Source organism: Micromys minutus (assembly GCF_963924665.1).
Source record: "Micromys minutus genome assembly, chromosome: 29".
In the NCBI taxonomy this organism is placed as follows: Eukaryota; Metazoa; Chordata; class Mammalia; order Rodentia; family Muridae; genus Micromys; species Micromys minutus.
In genome coordinates, this window is record NC_137964.1 from 14,796,799 (window position 1) to 14,812,195 (window position 15,397).

A 15,397-nucleotide genomic window follows, 5' to 3' on the forward strand; every position below is an offset into this window, starting at 1 on the left:
ATCAATCTAGTGCCTAATCATCCACTTATCCATTCACCTCATCATCTCATTTATCTGAATATCCATACACACCCATCTCCCATTCATCCATATATCTACCCATACATGTATATACACATCTCTCCAGCCACCTGTGTATCCATCCATTTATCTATCCATCTGTCCATCTGTATATCCATCCTTCAACCTATGCATCCATTCTATCCCACCATCTACCTATGTGTCCATTGATCCATTCACCCATCCACCCAGCCTTCTAACCACCTACCTTTTCCCCTACCTGCCTGACCACCTGCCTCCCCATCCTTTTAACTCTCTATCCATGTGCCCACCTGCTCTTCCCTTTTCCTTGCAGGTGCAAGCCAAGCTGCTGCGGCCGCTGCCAAAGCTGCCAAGTATGGTAAGTGACTTTGCCCTGTCTGATGCCCTTCTCTCTGTGGAGTCCAGGCTCTGAGTGGCCAAAGATGCAAATCCACAACCCCCATCTGCCTTCTAAACCATACTCAACTCTTTCACCATTTCTATCTGCTGTCAAGATTACCGGCACCTTGCTTGCCAGCTCGCTCCAAAAGAGTGAACTGAAGGTGCCAGACAAGTCTGCCTCACGCCTCTCTCTCCATTAATCCATACACACATACATATATACATGTGGGTGTGTGGATGGTGGTAGGTAACTGGATGACTAGATGAGGTGAATGGAGGGGTTCATTCTTCTCTTCTCCAGGTGCTGGAGGAGCCGGAGCCCTGGGAGGCCTGGTGCCAGGTGCTGGAGCCCTGGGAGGTCTGGTGCCAGGTGCAGTACCAGGTGCAGTGCCAGGAGCAGTACCAGGTGTGCCAGGCACTGGTGGAGTGCCAGGTGAGCCATGTTTCCCAGCCTGAGATAGGTTTGTATTATCTTATAGAAGAGGCTTGGATGGGCTGGAGAGATGGCTCAATCCTTAAGAGCACTGACTGATCTTCCAGAGGTCCTGAGTTCAAATCCCAGCAACCACATGGTGGCTCACAACCATCTGTAATGGGATCTGATGCCCTCTTCTGGTGTGTCTGAAGACAGCAACAATGTACTCACATACATAAAATAAACCTTAAAAAAAAAAGAAGAAGAAGAAGAAGAGGTTTCGGGCTTGACATTTTACAGATAGGAAAACTGATACCAGAGATGGATGGGGAAGTGGAATGAGCTTCCCCTAAAGTAGCTGAATGTGGAGGTGCCCACTGTAAGGACCTGGTTGCTGATCCCTGGCAAGCCTCTCAGTTTCTGGGGAGATTCTGCCAGCTCTATGGGAGAGCCTCTTGTTTCCCAGAGTTTAGTGATCTACCTTTTACTCTAGGGTATTTCTAGTTCCTAACCGACAAAGGACCCTTCACTCAGGTTGCCTTAGGTCCTTGGTTATCTGAAAATCAGAGATCAAAGGGATATGATTGAAAGACCTTGGTATCCAAAGACCCCTTTCTTAGGTGTGGCTTTTCCAATCTCTCTTCTGCATGCTTTTCCCTGTCTAGGATAAAACTACCCATCTGCATGTTTTGTTCATAAAGAAATTAGGAATAGGAATGTGACTCAGTGGTAGTATGCTTGCTGAACATGCCAAAAAGCTCAGTTTCATTTCTGATACTGAAAAGAATGAAAGGGTACTGTGTGGGTAAAGGTACTTGCAGCCAAGCCTGAGGACCTGAGTTTGAATCCTGAAATCCCACATGTTGGAACAAGAGAAATGACTTGCACCACAAATTGTCTTTTAACACCCATATGTGTGCTAGGGCACATGCCAGCATGCACACACACAAATAAATACATGAATTGGCTCATTAATTAATGCAAATTTTAGGAGAGAAAGAGGGCACCTGGGAGGTGGTGCAGAGAGATAAGGGAGATAATGAACATTTGCACTTCAATAAGTTTAATGGCCAGAGGTTGAGTACCCAGAACCTACATAAAAGCCAGTGAACGACCTGCCTGTACTGTTAGGATGTGGGTGATAGAGACAAGGACTCCACAGACTAAGCTAACTAGCTAGAATAACTGAAACAATGAGCTCTAGAGTCAATGAGAGACCCTGCCGCAAAGTACCTTGTAGGATCAGAAACAAAGAAGACCTCTATGAATGGTGTGGTTCCTGTAGTCATAATTGGGAAGAAACCTCTCAGAAATCAAATTTCCCAAAACAGATTCATATATTCAATACTTTCTTAGTTAAATCCCCAACAAAACTTTTGTAAACATGTGTGTGCAAGCGTGTACTTTTTTTTTTAAGGTGAGGAAGGAACCATTTCCTATGACAGCTTGGGATAAAGGTGCTACTAGGGATTTTTTACTTAAGAGCATCTTAAACATGACTGAAATCCCCAAAGGCTTCGAGTCACCTCTCAGTCCAAGCCAAACAGGGGAATCAAGCCTAGAACCCAGGCCACCCTCCTTATCACTTTTCCATGATGCTCAGAGAGGAATACTTATGGGTGGGCTCTGGAAGTGATAAGGAATAATAAAGGGAGAAGGATATTGAGGGTCATCGTATTCTATCTTTATCCAAATAGGAGCAGGTACCCCTGCAGCTGCAGCTGCTGCCGCCGCTGCCAAGGCAGCCGCCAAAGCAGGCCAGTACGGTAAGTTGTCCCTATCTGTACCTGACAATTGATCCCAGACCATGGGCTTCTCGTATCTCCTGCTGAAGAGCTAGGGATGGCCTTGAACCCCTGCTCTTTCTGCCTCCGCCCTCCATGTGCTGGGATTCCAGGCAGGTGGTGCCAAGCTTTGTTTATGCAGTACTAGGGGATAGAATCCAGGGCTTCTACATGCCAGGTGAGTGCTCTACTATCTAAGCCACATCCCCAGCCCTAAGTATGAGCTGTTCTCATAGCCTTTAGATTATCTGTTCCCCTCTAGCCATGTAGAACTGCCCAGCCCTCCATGACCTGCCCCAACTGAAAGCTCATGGCTTCCCAAGTCCAACTAGGATTAGTTCTCTTCTGAATCTTAAGCTAGAGCCCAGCCTTATCCTCTTGAGGGGCTGCATTTCTTGATAGATACCAAGGTCACCCTCCCTCTTGATAGATGTCAAGGTCAGTCCCAATAGCCCCAAAAAAGTATATATTTCCTAAATGTGATTAATCCTGAATATTTTTAATGGTAGATGTTCCACTTCTAGGATCTCAGCTAGGGTCCAGTTATGAGCTAGGGGGACTGGGATGGTGAAACTTGGCCTTAATAGATTTGGGAGTCAGGCCTGGTGGTACTAGCATGTAATCCCAGGTACTCAAGGAGCTAAGGCAAGGGTATTGAAAGTTCAAGGCCAGGCTGAGAAATTTAGTGAAACTGTCTCAAAGTAAATAATGATGATGAGGAGGAGGAGAAGGCGGAGGAGGAATCTGGGACCTTTTCATCAGCAGCAGTGGAACTCCTGCTTAGAATTCCCCTGTGAGGGACTAGAGGTGTGGCCCAGTGGTAGAACACCTGCCTAGAATTCTTCAGTGAGGAACTGGGGGCATGGCTCAATGGTAGAGCACTTAACTGGCATGTTCAAGGCCTCCCATTTATTCAATAATACTAAAAGAACAAAAAGTAAAACAAACAACAAAGAACAAAACTTCTTGCCCTCCATCATCCTCAAGAAAGCTTCCAAAGTGTTCCTGTCCTTCAAAAGGTTACAAACTACTGAATTTACATCTGACTCTTATTACATAGGAACAAAAGGAAGCCCAGCAAGGGAAAATATCTGCCCTAAGATCACACAGCAAGTCTTTACCAGGGCTGGGAAGAGAACCCATAGTTCATGACTCAGCTTAGGGTTCTTTTCAACAGCTCCTGCACTCTTTGTTTGGGCCTTAATTATAGATAAATTATTCCTTCTCTCTTAGGTTTGGGCCCTGGTGTTGGTAGGGCTCCTGGTGGAGTTGGCCCTGGTGGTATTAATGGTATTGGAACTGTTCCTGGCATTGGCATTGTGCCTGGTGGTCTTGGAGGTGAGCTATGGTGGATATGTGGGTCTGGGGGTTCCCTGAAGCCTTCATGGGTGCCATCTTGAATGTTCTTCCTCTCTCTTCAGGAGCAGGGACACCAGCTGCTGCCAAATCTGCTGCTAAGGCAGCTGCCAAAGCCCAGTACAGTGAGTGCACTTTGATTTCTCTCTACTGTCCCCACACACACAGCCAGGACACACAGTCCCAGCACAGCCACAGGATCCTCTCAGATCCCATTCTTACCATCTTTAGGTCCCCCATGGCACCTAGCAGAGGGCTCAGAAGTACAGACCCAGCAAGAGGGAGGCCTGGCTTCGAGTCTTGGTTCCCAAGATAGCTGGGTGACTTTCAGCTTCCTTTAGCTTACATATCAAGTGTAGGGTCAATAGCACGGCTACACACAGAAGGTCACTAGGAGAATGTCAGAGGTTCGTGGTGAGAACATGGTTCAGATTGTAGAGTGCTTACCTGGCGTGCATGACGCCCTGGCTTCCATCCTCGGTACTACCTAAACCAGGCATGGCGGTGCACATTTATAATCCCATCCCAGGGCTTGTGAGATTAGACACCAAAGGACCAGAAATTCAAGAGCACCTTTGGTTCAAGTCCATCCTGGGTACATGAGACCTCAGCAAAGGCAGGAATTCAATAGATTTCCTCCAAAAGCTAGGGATGGTGGTACACACCTCTAATCCCAGCACTTGGGAGGCAGAGGAACGCAGATCTCTGAGTTGGATGCCAGCCTGATCTGTATATAGTTCCAGGATAGCCAAGGCAACATGATGAGACCTTCCTTGTGTCAAAAAAATAAATAAAACAAGTGGGGCTGGAGAGATGGATCAAGGGTTAAAAGCACTGACTGTTCTTCTGGAAGACCAGAGTTCAATTCCCAGAACCTACATAGCAGCTCTCAACTGTCTGTAACGCCAAGACCTGACACTCAGACAGACAAACATACAGGCAAAACGCAAATGCACATAAATTAAAAATAAATTATTTAGAAACACAATAGTAAAAACATGCACTCTGGTGTAGGTCTGCTGATGAGGACTAAGCTGGAGGGGAGTCTGCTGCTCTCGTGGAAGCCTGACTCAGCTCCTTAGTTAGTCCACTCCCCAGGGGCAGCATTCCATATGTATAAAAACATATACTACTATCCTTTCTGCAGGGGCTGCTGCTGGGCTTGGAGCTGGTGTCCCTGGATTTGGGGCTGGTGCTGGTGTCCCTGGATTTGGTGCTGGAGCTGGTGTCCCCGGATTTGGGGCTGGGGCTGGTGTCCCTGGATTTGGTGCTGGAGCAGGTAAGGAAATTTCTAGGATTCAGTAGAAAGTGCCCTTGAGCTCAAAAGAAATAAGACCCACCATGTCCCAGCATCCATTAGGTTTTTCTGAGCAGACAAAAGCATATGGGTACCAGGAGGATGGTACAGGTAGGTCTGCCATCTCAGCTACTCAGGAAGCTTACAAGTTCAAGACCAGCCTGCCCTGTAGGAAAGGCTCTCAGGCTGTCTTGTAAAAATATTGTGAGATGCTATCTTAAAAAATAGATACATACATGCATACTTACAACAGGGACTAGTACTGTAACACAATGGTAGAACCCCTGCCTAGAATCCCCCAGTGAGGGGCTGGGGGCGTGGCTCAGTGGTAGAACCCCTGCCTAGAATCCCCCAGTGAGGGGCTGGGGGTGTGGCTCAGCGGTAGAGCCCCTGCCTAGAATCCCCCAGTGAGGGGCTGGGGGTGTGACTCAGCGGTAGAGCCCCTGCCTAGAATCCCCCAGTGAGGGGTCAGGGGTGTGGCTCAATGGTAGAACCCCTGCCTAGCATGGGTAAGGTCCTGGGTTCCACTTCCAGTACTAACTAGAAACAAAGAAAATGAGGTAGTAGGTGAGAAAGAGGATGACCCAACAACTCCAGGATGTAAGCTTTTAGAAGGAGGTCTAACAAGGCTGCAGACCAGTCAAAAGAACCCACCTAACACCTGCAGAAAGGAAGGCAGGAGTCTCTTCCTCTAGCCCAGCCTGTTATCATTCTGAAAATGCTCTAGGAAAAGGATGCCACAGAAACCCCAGATCTTCATCATGTGACTTCTGAGCCTCACTTTGTGCCCAGTCACAGGCAGGCTACTCTGGGCCTAGAAGTTATAAGAAAGGACAAGGACAGTGTATAAGAAAGGTTGGCCTCGAGGAGTCCAAGATGAACAATGTCAGGGTTAAATACTGAAGCCTTGTATCTACAAGTAGAACCCGCCCCCCTCCTGGTGGGAGTGCCATGGAGTTTAGGGGCTTTAAAACACATGATCTAGGGAGAAGAAGTCAGGATGGGCTTCCTGGAAGAGGCACCAGAAGCCTAGGTCCAGAGCTCAGCAGCTGACCTTTTTCCCTTTTTCTACAGTACCTGGATCCCTGGCTGCATCCAAAGCTGCTAAATATGGTGAGTGCTTCATGCTAACTGGTCCCTTTGTCATGCCACCATGGGGCTGAGCAGTCATTCTGAATGACAGCCATAATCCTGCCACCTGCCTATTCACCACCGTGGCAGTCGAACACACCTGCTGTGCCTGACACACTAGAATACACCTATAATCCCAGCTCTTGGAAAGTGGAGGTAGGAGGCTACCCTTGGCTACAGGGAGAGTCCAAAGCCAACCTGGGCTATAGTATACCCCGTCTCACCCACAACAACTCATATCTCCAGGCTCCACTCCAACCCTGAACAGAGGGAATGTCACTGATGTTGGTCCTACGAGGCTGGGCAGCTTCAGCCTCAACTCCGCTCCACCCTTTGGCCGAGGAGCTGTGGGGTTGTGTGGATATTCTTTGTGCAGGCATCCCCAGGGCGCCTCCCTCCTTTTCTGTCAGCATGACTTTGCCCAGTACACACCAGTCTGGAAGACGTGGCAGACCCGCCTGCCTTGCCACTTGGCACTCTGACCAGACCCACACTGTCTGTGACCCCCACATTCTTGGCCACTTAAAGAGCCAGGCAAGGGGGGGGCTCTGCCAGGGATGCGCCAACTGGCCACAGTTTGTCTACTTGAGGCCAGTTTCCACCTCGGAAAATCCCATTCCTCAGTTACACACGCGTTCGCACACACACACACACACACACACACACACACACAGCCCCTGGTCACCCAGAGCTTCCTCTCAGGTTCCTTGCCAGCTGCTCTTGGCCCTAATCAACAGACTTCACCAGGGAAACACACTAAGGATCTCCTGGAAGAGCAGCCGCTGGGTTCTCTCCTGCCCTTAGGATCTTGAACACAGCATTCTGTTTAACCTCTCCTCTGCCTCAACCTTTTCATTGGCAGAACTGGTGTGACTGCCTGGCAGGGCAGACCATACCTGTGAGGCCAGCTTTTCAAAGGCTGAGGCAGGAGAATCTCAAGTTCAAAGGTAGCATGGCCTGAAGAGTGAGAGCTTGTCTCAAAAAAAAAAAAAAAAAAAAAAAAAAAAAACAAAAACAAAAACAGAAAAAACAATAAAAAGAGAGATGAGTGGAATCCCCAAGCAAAGGGCTTGAAGGCGTGGCTCAGTGGTAGAGCCCCTGCCTAGAATCCCCCAGTAAGAAGCTGGGGGTGTGGCTCAGTGGTAGAACCCCTTGCCTAGAATCCCCCAGTGAGAGGGGCTGGGGGCATGGCTCAGTGGTAGAGCCCCTGCCTAGAATCCCCCAGTGAGAGGGGCTGGGGGCATGGCTCAGTAATAGAGCCCCTGCCTAGAATCCCCGGTGAGGGCCTGGGGGTGTGATTCACTGGTAGAGGACTTGCCTAGAATCTCTCAGGCATAGGTAGCTTTTCTGCCCTGTGCCCCTAGGATATGAACACATCTTTGAGAAGTAGGAGTCTGAAGGCAGGCATGCTGGCCAAAAGAACAAAGTTCCAGGCATATATGTATATAGCATATAACATACGCCTATAAATCTCGGCACTTGGGAGGTAGGAGCAGGAAGGTCAAGAGTTCAAAGCCATCCTCAGTCATGCAGAAAACCCAAAGCCATTTATAAGCTCTAAGTGATCTGGTCTTCAAACAACAAACAAAAATATGAACACTGTCCCTTGGTCCTCTCTCCACAGGAGCAGCAGGTGGCCTTGGAGGGCCTGGAGGACTCGGTGGGGCTGGAGGACTCGGTGGGCCTGGAGGTCTCGGTGGAGCTGGTGTTCCCGGTGGAGTAGCAGGTATGTTTTTGCTATCCCAACAATGGGTTGGCTGGGAATGAAGACTGAGACTCCTGTGCAGTTCCTCCTCGAGCCCCTTGTGTTCCCAGGAGGTGCACCTGCTGCTGCCGCTGCTGCCAAAGCTGCTGCTAAGGCTGCCCAGTATGGTAAGCAAGAGTTCAGTTTCCCTGAGCCCCTGAGGCCCAGCCACTTCCTAGCCATTGGGTACCCCAGAAATGACACGGGAGCTCGGGGATTCTAATTAGAGTCGTATGACAGTGTGTGTAATGCATGGGTTTCCCCTCAGGCCTTGGTGGAGCCGGCGGACTGGGGGCCGGCGGGCTGGGAGCCGGTGGGCTGGGAGCTGGTGGACTGGGGGCTGGTGGAGCGATCCCTGGTGCTGCAGGCCTTGGAGGTAAGGAGTGGGTGAGGTCTATGGTCTATGAGAAGGAGAAAAGGTAATATCAAAGCTGGGTGTGAAGACAAGCACAGTGACATCCCAGCACTCAGGAAGCTAAGGCAGGAGGATCATGAGTTGAAGGCTAACCTGAGCTATACAGTGAGTACAAGGTCAGCCTAGGATACCTTAAACGATGTCTGAAAGCAAAGGGGTAGAAAACTTAAGCAATAGAGGTACCAAAACCTAGCTTCCCCTCTCTCTTTCAGCCCACCAGTGCAACGGGTGAGGGCTCATTAGCATACCATAGTCAGACCCATTTCTCAGATGAGAAAACTCAAAGACTGGAGAAGAATTATTTCCCTAAAGTCTCTACCATCATGGTGGATGTGTGTTTCTCTCTCTCTCATTTCTCTGCCATTGTGTCTCCCTACCTAAAACAGTCTATATGCTGTGCTCCCCAAAACTAGACATATACTAGCATCTTAATGTCTGGGGAGATAGCTCACTTCCTTAGAATTCCCCAGTGAGGGGCTGGGGGCATGGCTCAGTGGTAGAGCCCCTGCCTAGAATCCCCCAGTGAGGGGCTGGGGGCGTGCGTGGCTCAGTGGTAGAGCACCTGCCTAGAATCCCCCATTCAGAAGCTAGAAGCATTATTGAATGATATAACACTTACATAGCATGCATTAGATCCTGGAGTCTATTTCTAGCAACATGGAAGGGGTAAAGATGGGGGCAGAGCTGTTAAAAAGATGAATGTGTAAAGAAAAAGGGATGATGGAATCATGGGATGTGGGTGGACAAGTCAGGGGCAGATGCTGATCAACTAAGCAGGCTGGAGTGGGGAAGAGAGGTGGCTTTTCCTGAGATCTCCTGTGCCTGCTTCCTCCAGGTGTGTCCCCTGCTGCAGCTGCTAAGGCCGCCAAATATGGTGAGTTTCCCCTATGGCCTCCCCCTCTCCAACAGGCTTGTACCTCCATCACCATGACCCACACCTGCCCAGCTCATGGTGACTCTGAAGGTCTTGTCCAGAATGTCAGCAGCACCGCTCTGTTTCTATCCCTGACACCCCTCTGTCCTCTCCCCAGGTGCTGCTGGCCTTGGAGGTGTCCTAGGAGCCAGGCCATTCCCAGGAGGAGGTATGGCCAACTCTGGTGTTGTCAGATCTACCTGGCTCTAGGGGACAAACAATAGGGTTCTGGAAACTGAATTCACATGAGGTCTATAGATGGAAAAATCACTCTAGGACAGAAGACAACTATGGGAGAAATATGTACCCCCCAAGTTGAGGATAGTGCCAACCAAGCAAGACATATGAGACAGAGATATGTTTAATTAAGAAAGGGGCTTTAAGGCTTGGGGACATGGCTCAGTTAGTAAGGCATTTATCGCGCAAGCGTGAAGACCTGAGTTCAAACACCCAGCATGTATATAAAATTTGCAAGCTGGTGGGGGGGTGTGACTGGAGGATCCCTGGGGTTTGTGGGCCCAGCTAGTTTTGCCAAATTAGTAAACAAAAGATTGAATGAGAGACCTTGCCTCAAAATGAAAGGTAGAGCATGTGCTACACACAAACCCCCAACAAAGTAGGGCACGGCATTGGGAAGGAGCTGGTACCCAACACCAAGACCAGGTGATGAGGCCACCGCACAGCCTGCCACCATTCATCACCAACCCTAAGTCTTTCTTTCAGGAGTTGCAGCAAGACCTGGCTTTGGACTTTCTCCTATTTACCCAGGTATGCCCAAGTATCCTCCTCTGGGGTCCTGTTCTGGGCTCTGCCAGACCCTTCCCTCTCCTCTGCTCCATCTGTTCAGAAGAGCTGAGCTAATATCTGTAGTAGACCCCAAGATGAGCCCAGATCCCAACCTAACTTAAGGACAGGGACACCCTTCATATCTCTCAGGATCCCTGTGGGTTAAAGAACTTCCCTATCATACTTCTCCTGAAGTAAACCGAGGCTCAGGAGACCCCTAAGCTCTATTCAAAGATCATACAGTGAGCAGAGACAGAGTCAAGGACTCCTGCTACCCAAGTCCAGGACCTAACCCTATCCTATATCACATGTTCTGTTCCAGCCTGGGAGGTACATTGTGGGCTCCCAGAAGTGGGTGAACTGATAATACCCTTCTTCTTACCCCATAGGTGGTGGTGCTGGGGGCCTGGGAGTTGGTGGTGAGTCTTCAGTAAAAAGACATCTCATAAACTAGCCTTGTTGGTAGAAGGAATCTTAGCACTGGGGAGGGGGGGGTAGGGAGACTGAAACAGAAGGACCAAAGTTCAAGACAAGCCTGGGCTATGGAGAGCATTCCAAACAACTTAGTCAACTTAGCAAAACTCTGTCTCAAAGTCTTTTCTAAACATTTTTTTTGAAGGGCTGATGATCTAACTCAGTAGTAAAGCAATTGCTTAAAAATCCCCCAGTGAGGGGCTGGGAGCACAAATTGGTGGTAGGTCACCTGTCTAGAATCCTCCAATTAGTGGCTTGGGGGCATGGCTCAGCAATAAAGCTCTTGCTTAGAATTTTTCAGTGATAGGTTACAGGCATGGCGCAATGGTAGAGCCCCTGCCTAGAATCCCCCAGTGAGGGGCTGGGGGCATGACTCAGTGGTAGAGCACCTGCCTAGAATCCCCCAGTGAGGAACTGGGGGCGTGGCTCAGTGGTAGAGCCCCTGCCTAGAATCCCCCAGTGAGGGGTGGGGGCGTGGCTCAGTGGTAGAGCCCCTGCCTAGAATCCCCCAGTGAGGGGCTGGGAGTGTGGCTCAGTGGTAGAGTCCCTGCCTAGAATCCCTCAGTGAGGGGCTGGGGGCGTGGCTCAGTGGAAGAGCCCCTGCCTAGAATCCCCCAGTGAGGGGCTGGGGGCATAGCTTTAGTGATAGAGCACTTGTCTAAAATTCCCCAGTGACGGACAGGAATGAGGCATAGCAGCAGAGCTCTTGTAGGTCTAGGTTCCATCCCAGTACTAAGAGCTTGACTCTGAGGAGAAGGGTGTATAGCAAGACCAGAAGTAGATGGGCTGATTGGCAGGGAAGTCTTGGGAGCCTACAAAAACAGGGAGGAGTTGGCACAAGATCAGGATGCCAGTAGAGGTAGGGAACCCAGTATTCTCCCCACCTCATCCTTTACCAACACTGCCCTCCCCCCAGGAAAACCCCCGAAGCCCTATGGAGGAGCCCTTGGAGCCCTGGGATACCAAGGTAAGTAGAGACTCTGCCCCAAAGGAAGGAAGAGACAGAGTCAGAGGTCAAGGTCTAGGTCCACTAACCTGGGCTAGAGGCACCTCCAATGTATATATTCAGAGATGGGAGCAGGCCTAGAACCCTCCATGCTCATGCCCTCGGTGTAGCATGGGCATCTTGCCCATGTCCGTCACCTGTACAGAGAGGAGTCTGGGACTTGCAGAGACAGAGAGTGGGAAGTACTTCTGGGACAGACCACCAGATGGCGCTAACAGGCTACATGTAGGATAACTTGCATGAGGGCTAGACACCAGCCAGTCTACCTCCCTACCCCAGGCTATCTATCCCCAGGTTTTCTAAACAGGTCTTCCCAGAATCCAGGCTGAGGCAGAAGGACGCCACAGGAGACAATGTCAACAACCCCAACCTGAGAGATGGGGGTGGGGGCGAGAGAGAGCAAGCAATGAGAATACAGCTCTAGGTTTCATCCCTAAGTATAGTATAAAACCAAGTATGGCGGTGCATGCCTATAATCCCAGGACTTGGGAGGTAGACACATAAGGATTAGGAGTTCAAAATCATTGTCAGCTGTGTACTGAGTTCATGGTCAACTTGAGCTGCATGAGATATTGTCTCAAAAAAGGAGGGGTGGAGGTAAAGGAAGGGAGGAAGGAAGGAAGGACAAACGGATAGACTAGCTGCTCTTAGTTTTACTAAGCCTGGGATGGAAGCAGACAGAGGGACCGAGCTGATCATCACTGTTTGTGGCCCATTCCGACACAGGTGGGGGCTGCTTCGGGAAATCTTGTGGCCGGAAGAGAAAGTGATCTTCCGGGGACCCCTGACTCGCGACCTCATCAACGTTGGTGCTACTGCTTGGTGGAGAATGTAAACCTTCTATGACCACCCCCTACTCCATCCCCCTGACCCCCACCTGGGAGGGGACAACAGGCCAGTGGCCTTGGAAACCCACAGGACAAGGAAATCAGACACAGCAGCCATGTTCCCCTAACTAGAAACTTTCCCCCTACATCAGAGGCCAGGGCGGGTGTTCCATCTCTTCCCACCCAGGAGCTCCCCCACACAGTCTCCATCTCCAAGAGAAATTGGTGCTACATGTTGGTGCTTCTTCTTCGTGGGGGGAGGAAGGAGGGAAGGGTATCCCAGGAGGGACTCCCTCCTTCCCTGAAGCCCCTCTGTTAAGATGGTGCACACCTTTGTTGGGTAGTCCCACCTCCCACTGCCCACCAGGAGCCATTCCTGGCTGCATACCATTGGTACCCAAGTACCGGACGCCTTGACATTGGATTTGGTGACATGATCCCTCTCTCTTTGAGTCCCCTTGTCCCTGTCTCCCATTAACAATAGCTACTTCCCGCATCTGGGACACCTTGGAGCCAGATGGCTTCTCACACTGGGAATAGCTCCCTTGTTCTTGTGGAATCCACCTGCCAACCACCCATCCACCTACTCATCCATCCTTCCATCCATCCGTCCATCTGTCCACTCTGACTGCCTAAGTGCCACTTGCTGGCTGGGCGTACCCACTATCAACCTGGTTCACCTGTCATGGCAGACTGTACCCTATTCCCACCCCTGCCACACACCCTGATTCTGGCCTAGGGTGCAAAGGGTTGTGTGGGATGGTCCTCCCCACATGCAGTACTGTAACCCCCTGTCCCTCCTGGAGCCACTCTATTACAGAGCATGTCTCGCCACCCCCACTTTTTTGTGTTTCGCTGTGATAGATCAATAAAATATTTTATTTTTTGTCCTGGATATTTGGGGATGTCGTTTCATTGTTGATGTGCTCTTTGGGTTTTATTTTTGTGGCTAATTGGGGAGAGGGGGGGAAAACATTTCTAATCTGAGGAGCTATATCCTCAGGAGAAAATTCATTTTAATCGCTTTGATATAACTCTAGATGAAGCACACAGTTTTTTTTTTAAAAAATGACAAAAACAAAATAGAAAAGAGAATTAACTGCTCTAACAAAGACTAATAAATACAAACCTTTTAAAAAATATTGTCTTGTGTTTCTTTGAGATTGTATTGTGTTGGGGCATGTTCAAGTACACACATGGGTGTGCAGAAACTGTATGCAGAAGCTAAAGAATGTCTTTGAGTGTTACCTCTTGGATGCTGTCTATCTCTCATTTGAGGTATAGTCTCCCCATAACCTGGAACTCACCCTGTGGTTCTGCTATGTCTGTTCCTCCCCACGAGTGCTAAGATTATATGCACTCACCAGCAAGCCCTGCTTTTTTGCTTTGTACATGGGTTTTGGAACTCGAACTCAGAACATCATGCTTACACATACAGCAAGCTTTCTATCAACTGAGCCATCTCTTCAGACACCTTTGTGGGATTTTTGTTTTTGTTTTGTTTTGTTTTTTTAGCCTGCTTTCAACTCCTGCCCTAGTGGCAGATTGGTTCTGATGTGAAGAATATCCACTGTCCACAATATATGGAGAAGGCTGTTGCTTAACTCAGCTATTGTCCCCTGGGGATATAGCTAAGCAGTAGAGCACCTGCCTAGAGTGCCCCAGTGAGGGACTGGGGGCATGGCTCAGTGGTAGAGCACCTGCCTAGACTACTCCAATGAGAGGTTTGGGGGCGTGGCTCAGTGGTAGAGCACTTGTCTAGAATCCCCCAGTGAGGGGCTGGGGGTGTGGCTTAGTGGTAGAGCCCCTGCCTAGAATCCCCCAGTGAGAGCTCTGACCTTGGTTTAGTGTTAAAGTGTTTGCCTGCAGTTCTCTAGGAAGGGTCTAGCACTGGAACTCAGAGGTAAACACTCATCCCCAACATTGTGGGTTAGCTAACTTAAGAGCGCTCAAAAGGCCATTGAGATTCATAGATTATTAAAAAGGGGCTGCTTATAAGGCAATCCAGCTTTCCCAAGAGAGTAGCAAAGGAGACCCATTCAGCCATGCATCCTTCCACTTCTTCAATAAGAAGGGGGGAAAATCATATGTTGCCTTGACACTCTTTGTCCCCCAAATTGTCAAACCCTCAAGATCTGGGAGTACCTCTTTTGTTTCTCATAGCTTGTTTGGAAGTTTGTTTCACAGAACTGGAGATTAAACCTTGGACATTCACCACTGAGCTAGTTACATCCCCAGCCCAGCTCATGACTTTAAATACCACATAGGGGCAAGCAAGATGGCTCATCAGTTTAAGGAGTTTGCTGAGTTCAAATTCCCAGACCCACACGATGGAAGGATCTCGAGGGTGGTTCTAACAGGTCCATCTGAAATCTCAAATGTGACCTACTCTGTAGCTATTTTTTCTAATTTGGAACATCCCCTCCTAGGAGAAGGGAGTGTTGGGAAAATTTCTTCCCTTCCCCCAGGAGATTTAAATGTCAGCTCCCTCCTCACAAAATCTCAGTGACAACCAAAGTACAATTTCACCGAAAGTAATTGCAGGGAACCAATGGGTTTCTGGGGTTTTACTCATGAGTGAGGGGTTAGCCACTGGGACATGGCTGATCCCGAAGCAGCCATGCTGGGAACTCTTCATCCAAAAATGATTAATGGTTTCTACTTCGGCACACGGACGGAGCCCTTGCAATTAATTTTCCCCAGCCTGTACACCCTAGCACTTCTAGAGTTCCCAAAGCCTCGGGCACTTAGAGCGAAGTCCACTTAGAGATAGCTGGAAGGAGCCGCTGGAATCTCAGGTGAGAATCCATCGCTGTAGTGATGGGG

The 15,397-nt window shown here is 49.4% G+C and overlaps 1 protein-coding gene across 1 annotated transcript in view; it reads left to right on the top strand.

The window, feature by feature from the left end:
- ELN (elastin) overlaps window positions 1-13,636 on the top strand; it is a 43,888-nt gene extending 30,252 nt beyond the window's left edge. The window contains exons 22-37 of the mRNA XM_080941191.1: window positions 356-400; window positions 725-856; window positions 2,536-2,604; window positions 3,856-3,960; window positions 4,044-4,103; window positions 5,126-5,257; window positions 6,350-6,388; window positions 8,031-8,132; window positions 8,222-8,278; window positions 8,419-8,526; window positions 9,401-9,439; window positions 9,597-9,647; window positions 10,202-10,246; window positions 10,654-10,683; window positions 11,655-11,705; window positions 12,471-13,636. Coding sequence (XP_080797317.1) covers window positions 356-400; window positions 725-856; window positions 2,536-2,604; window positions 3,856-3,960; window positions 4,044-4,103; window positions 5,126-5,257; window positions 6,350-6,388; window positions 8,031-8,132; window positions 8,222-8,278; window positions 8,419-8,526; window positions 9,401-9,439; window positions 9,597-9,647; window positions 10,202-10,246; window positions 10,654-10,683; window positions 11,655-11,705; window positions 12,471-12,514 — 1,109 coding nt within the window. The 3' untranslated portion in view covers window positions 12,515-13,636. The remainder of the gene's footprint in view (window positions 1-355; window positions 401-724; window positions 857-2,535; window positions 2,605-3,855; window positions 3,961-4,043; window positions 4,104-5,125; window positions 5,258-6,349; window positions 6,389-8,030; window positions 8,133-8,221; window positions 8,279-8,418; window positions 8,527-9,400; window positions 9,440-9,596; window positions 9,648-10,201; window positions 10,247-10,653; window positions 10,684-11,654; window positions 11,706-12,470) is intronic.
- The last annotated feature ends 1,761 nt before the right edge of the window (window positions 13,637-15,397 follow it).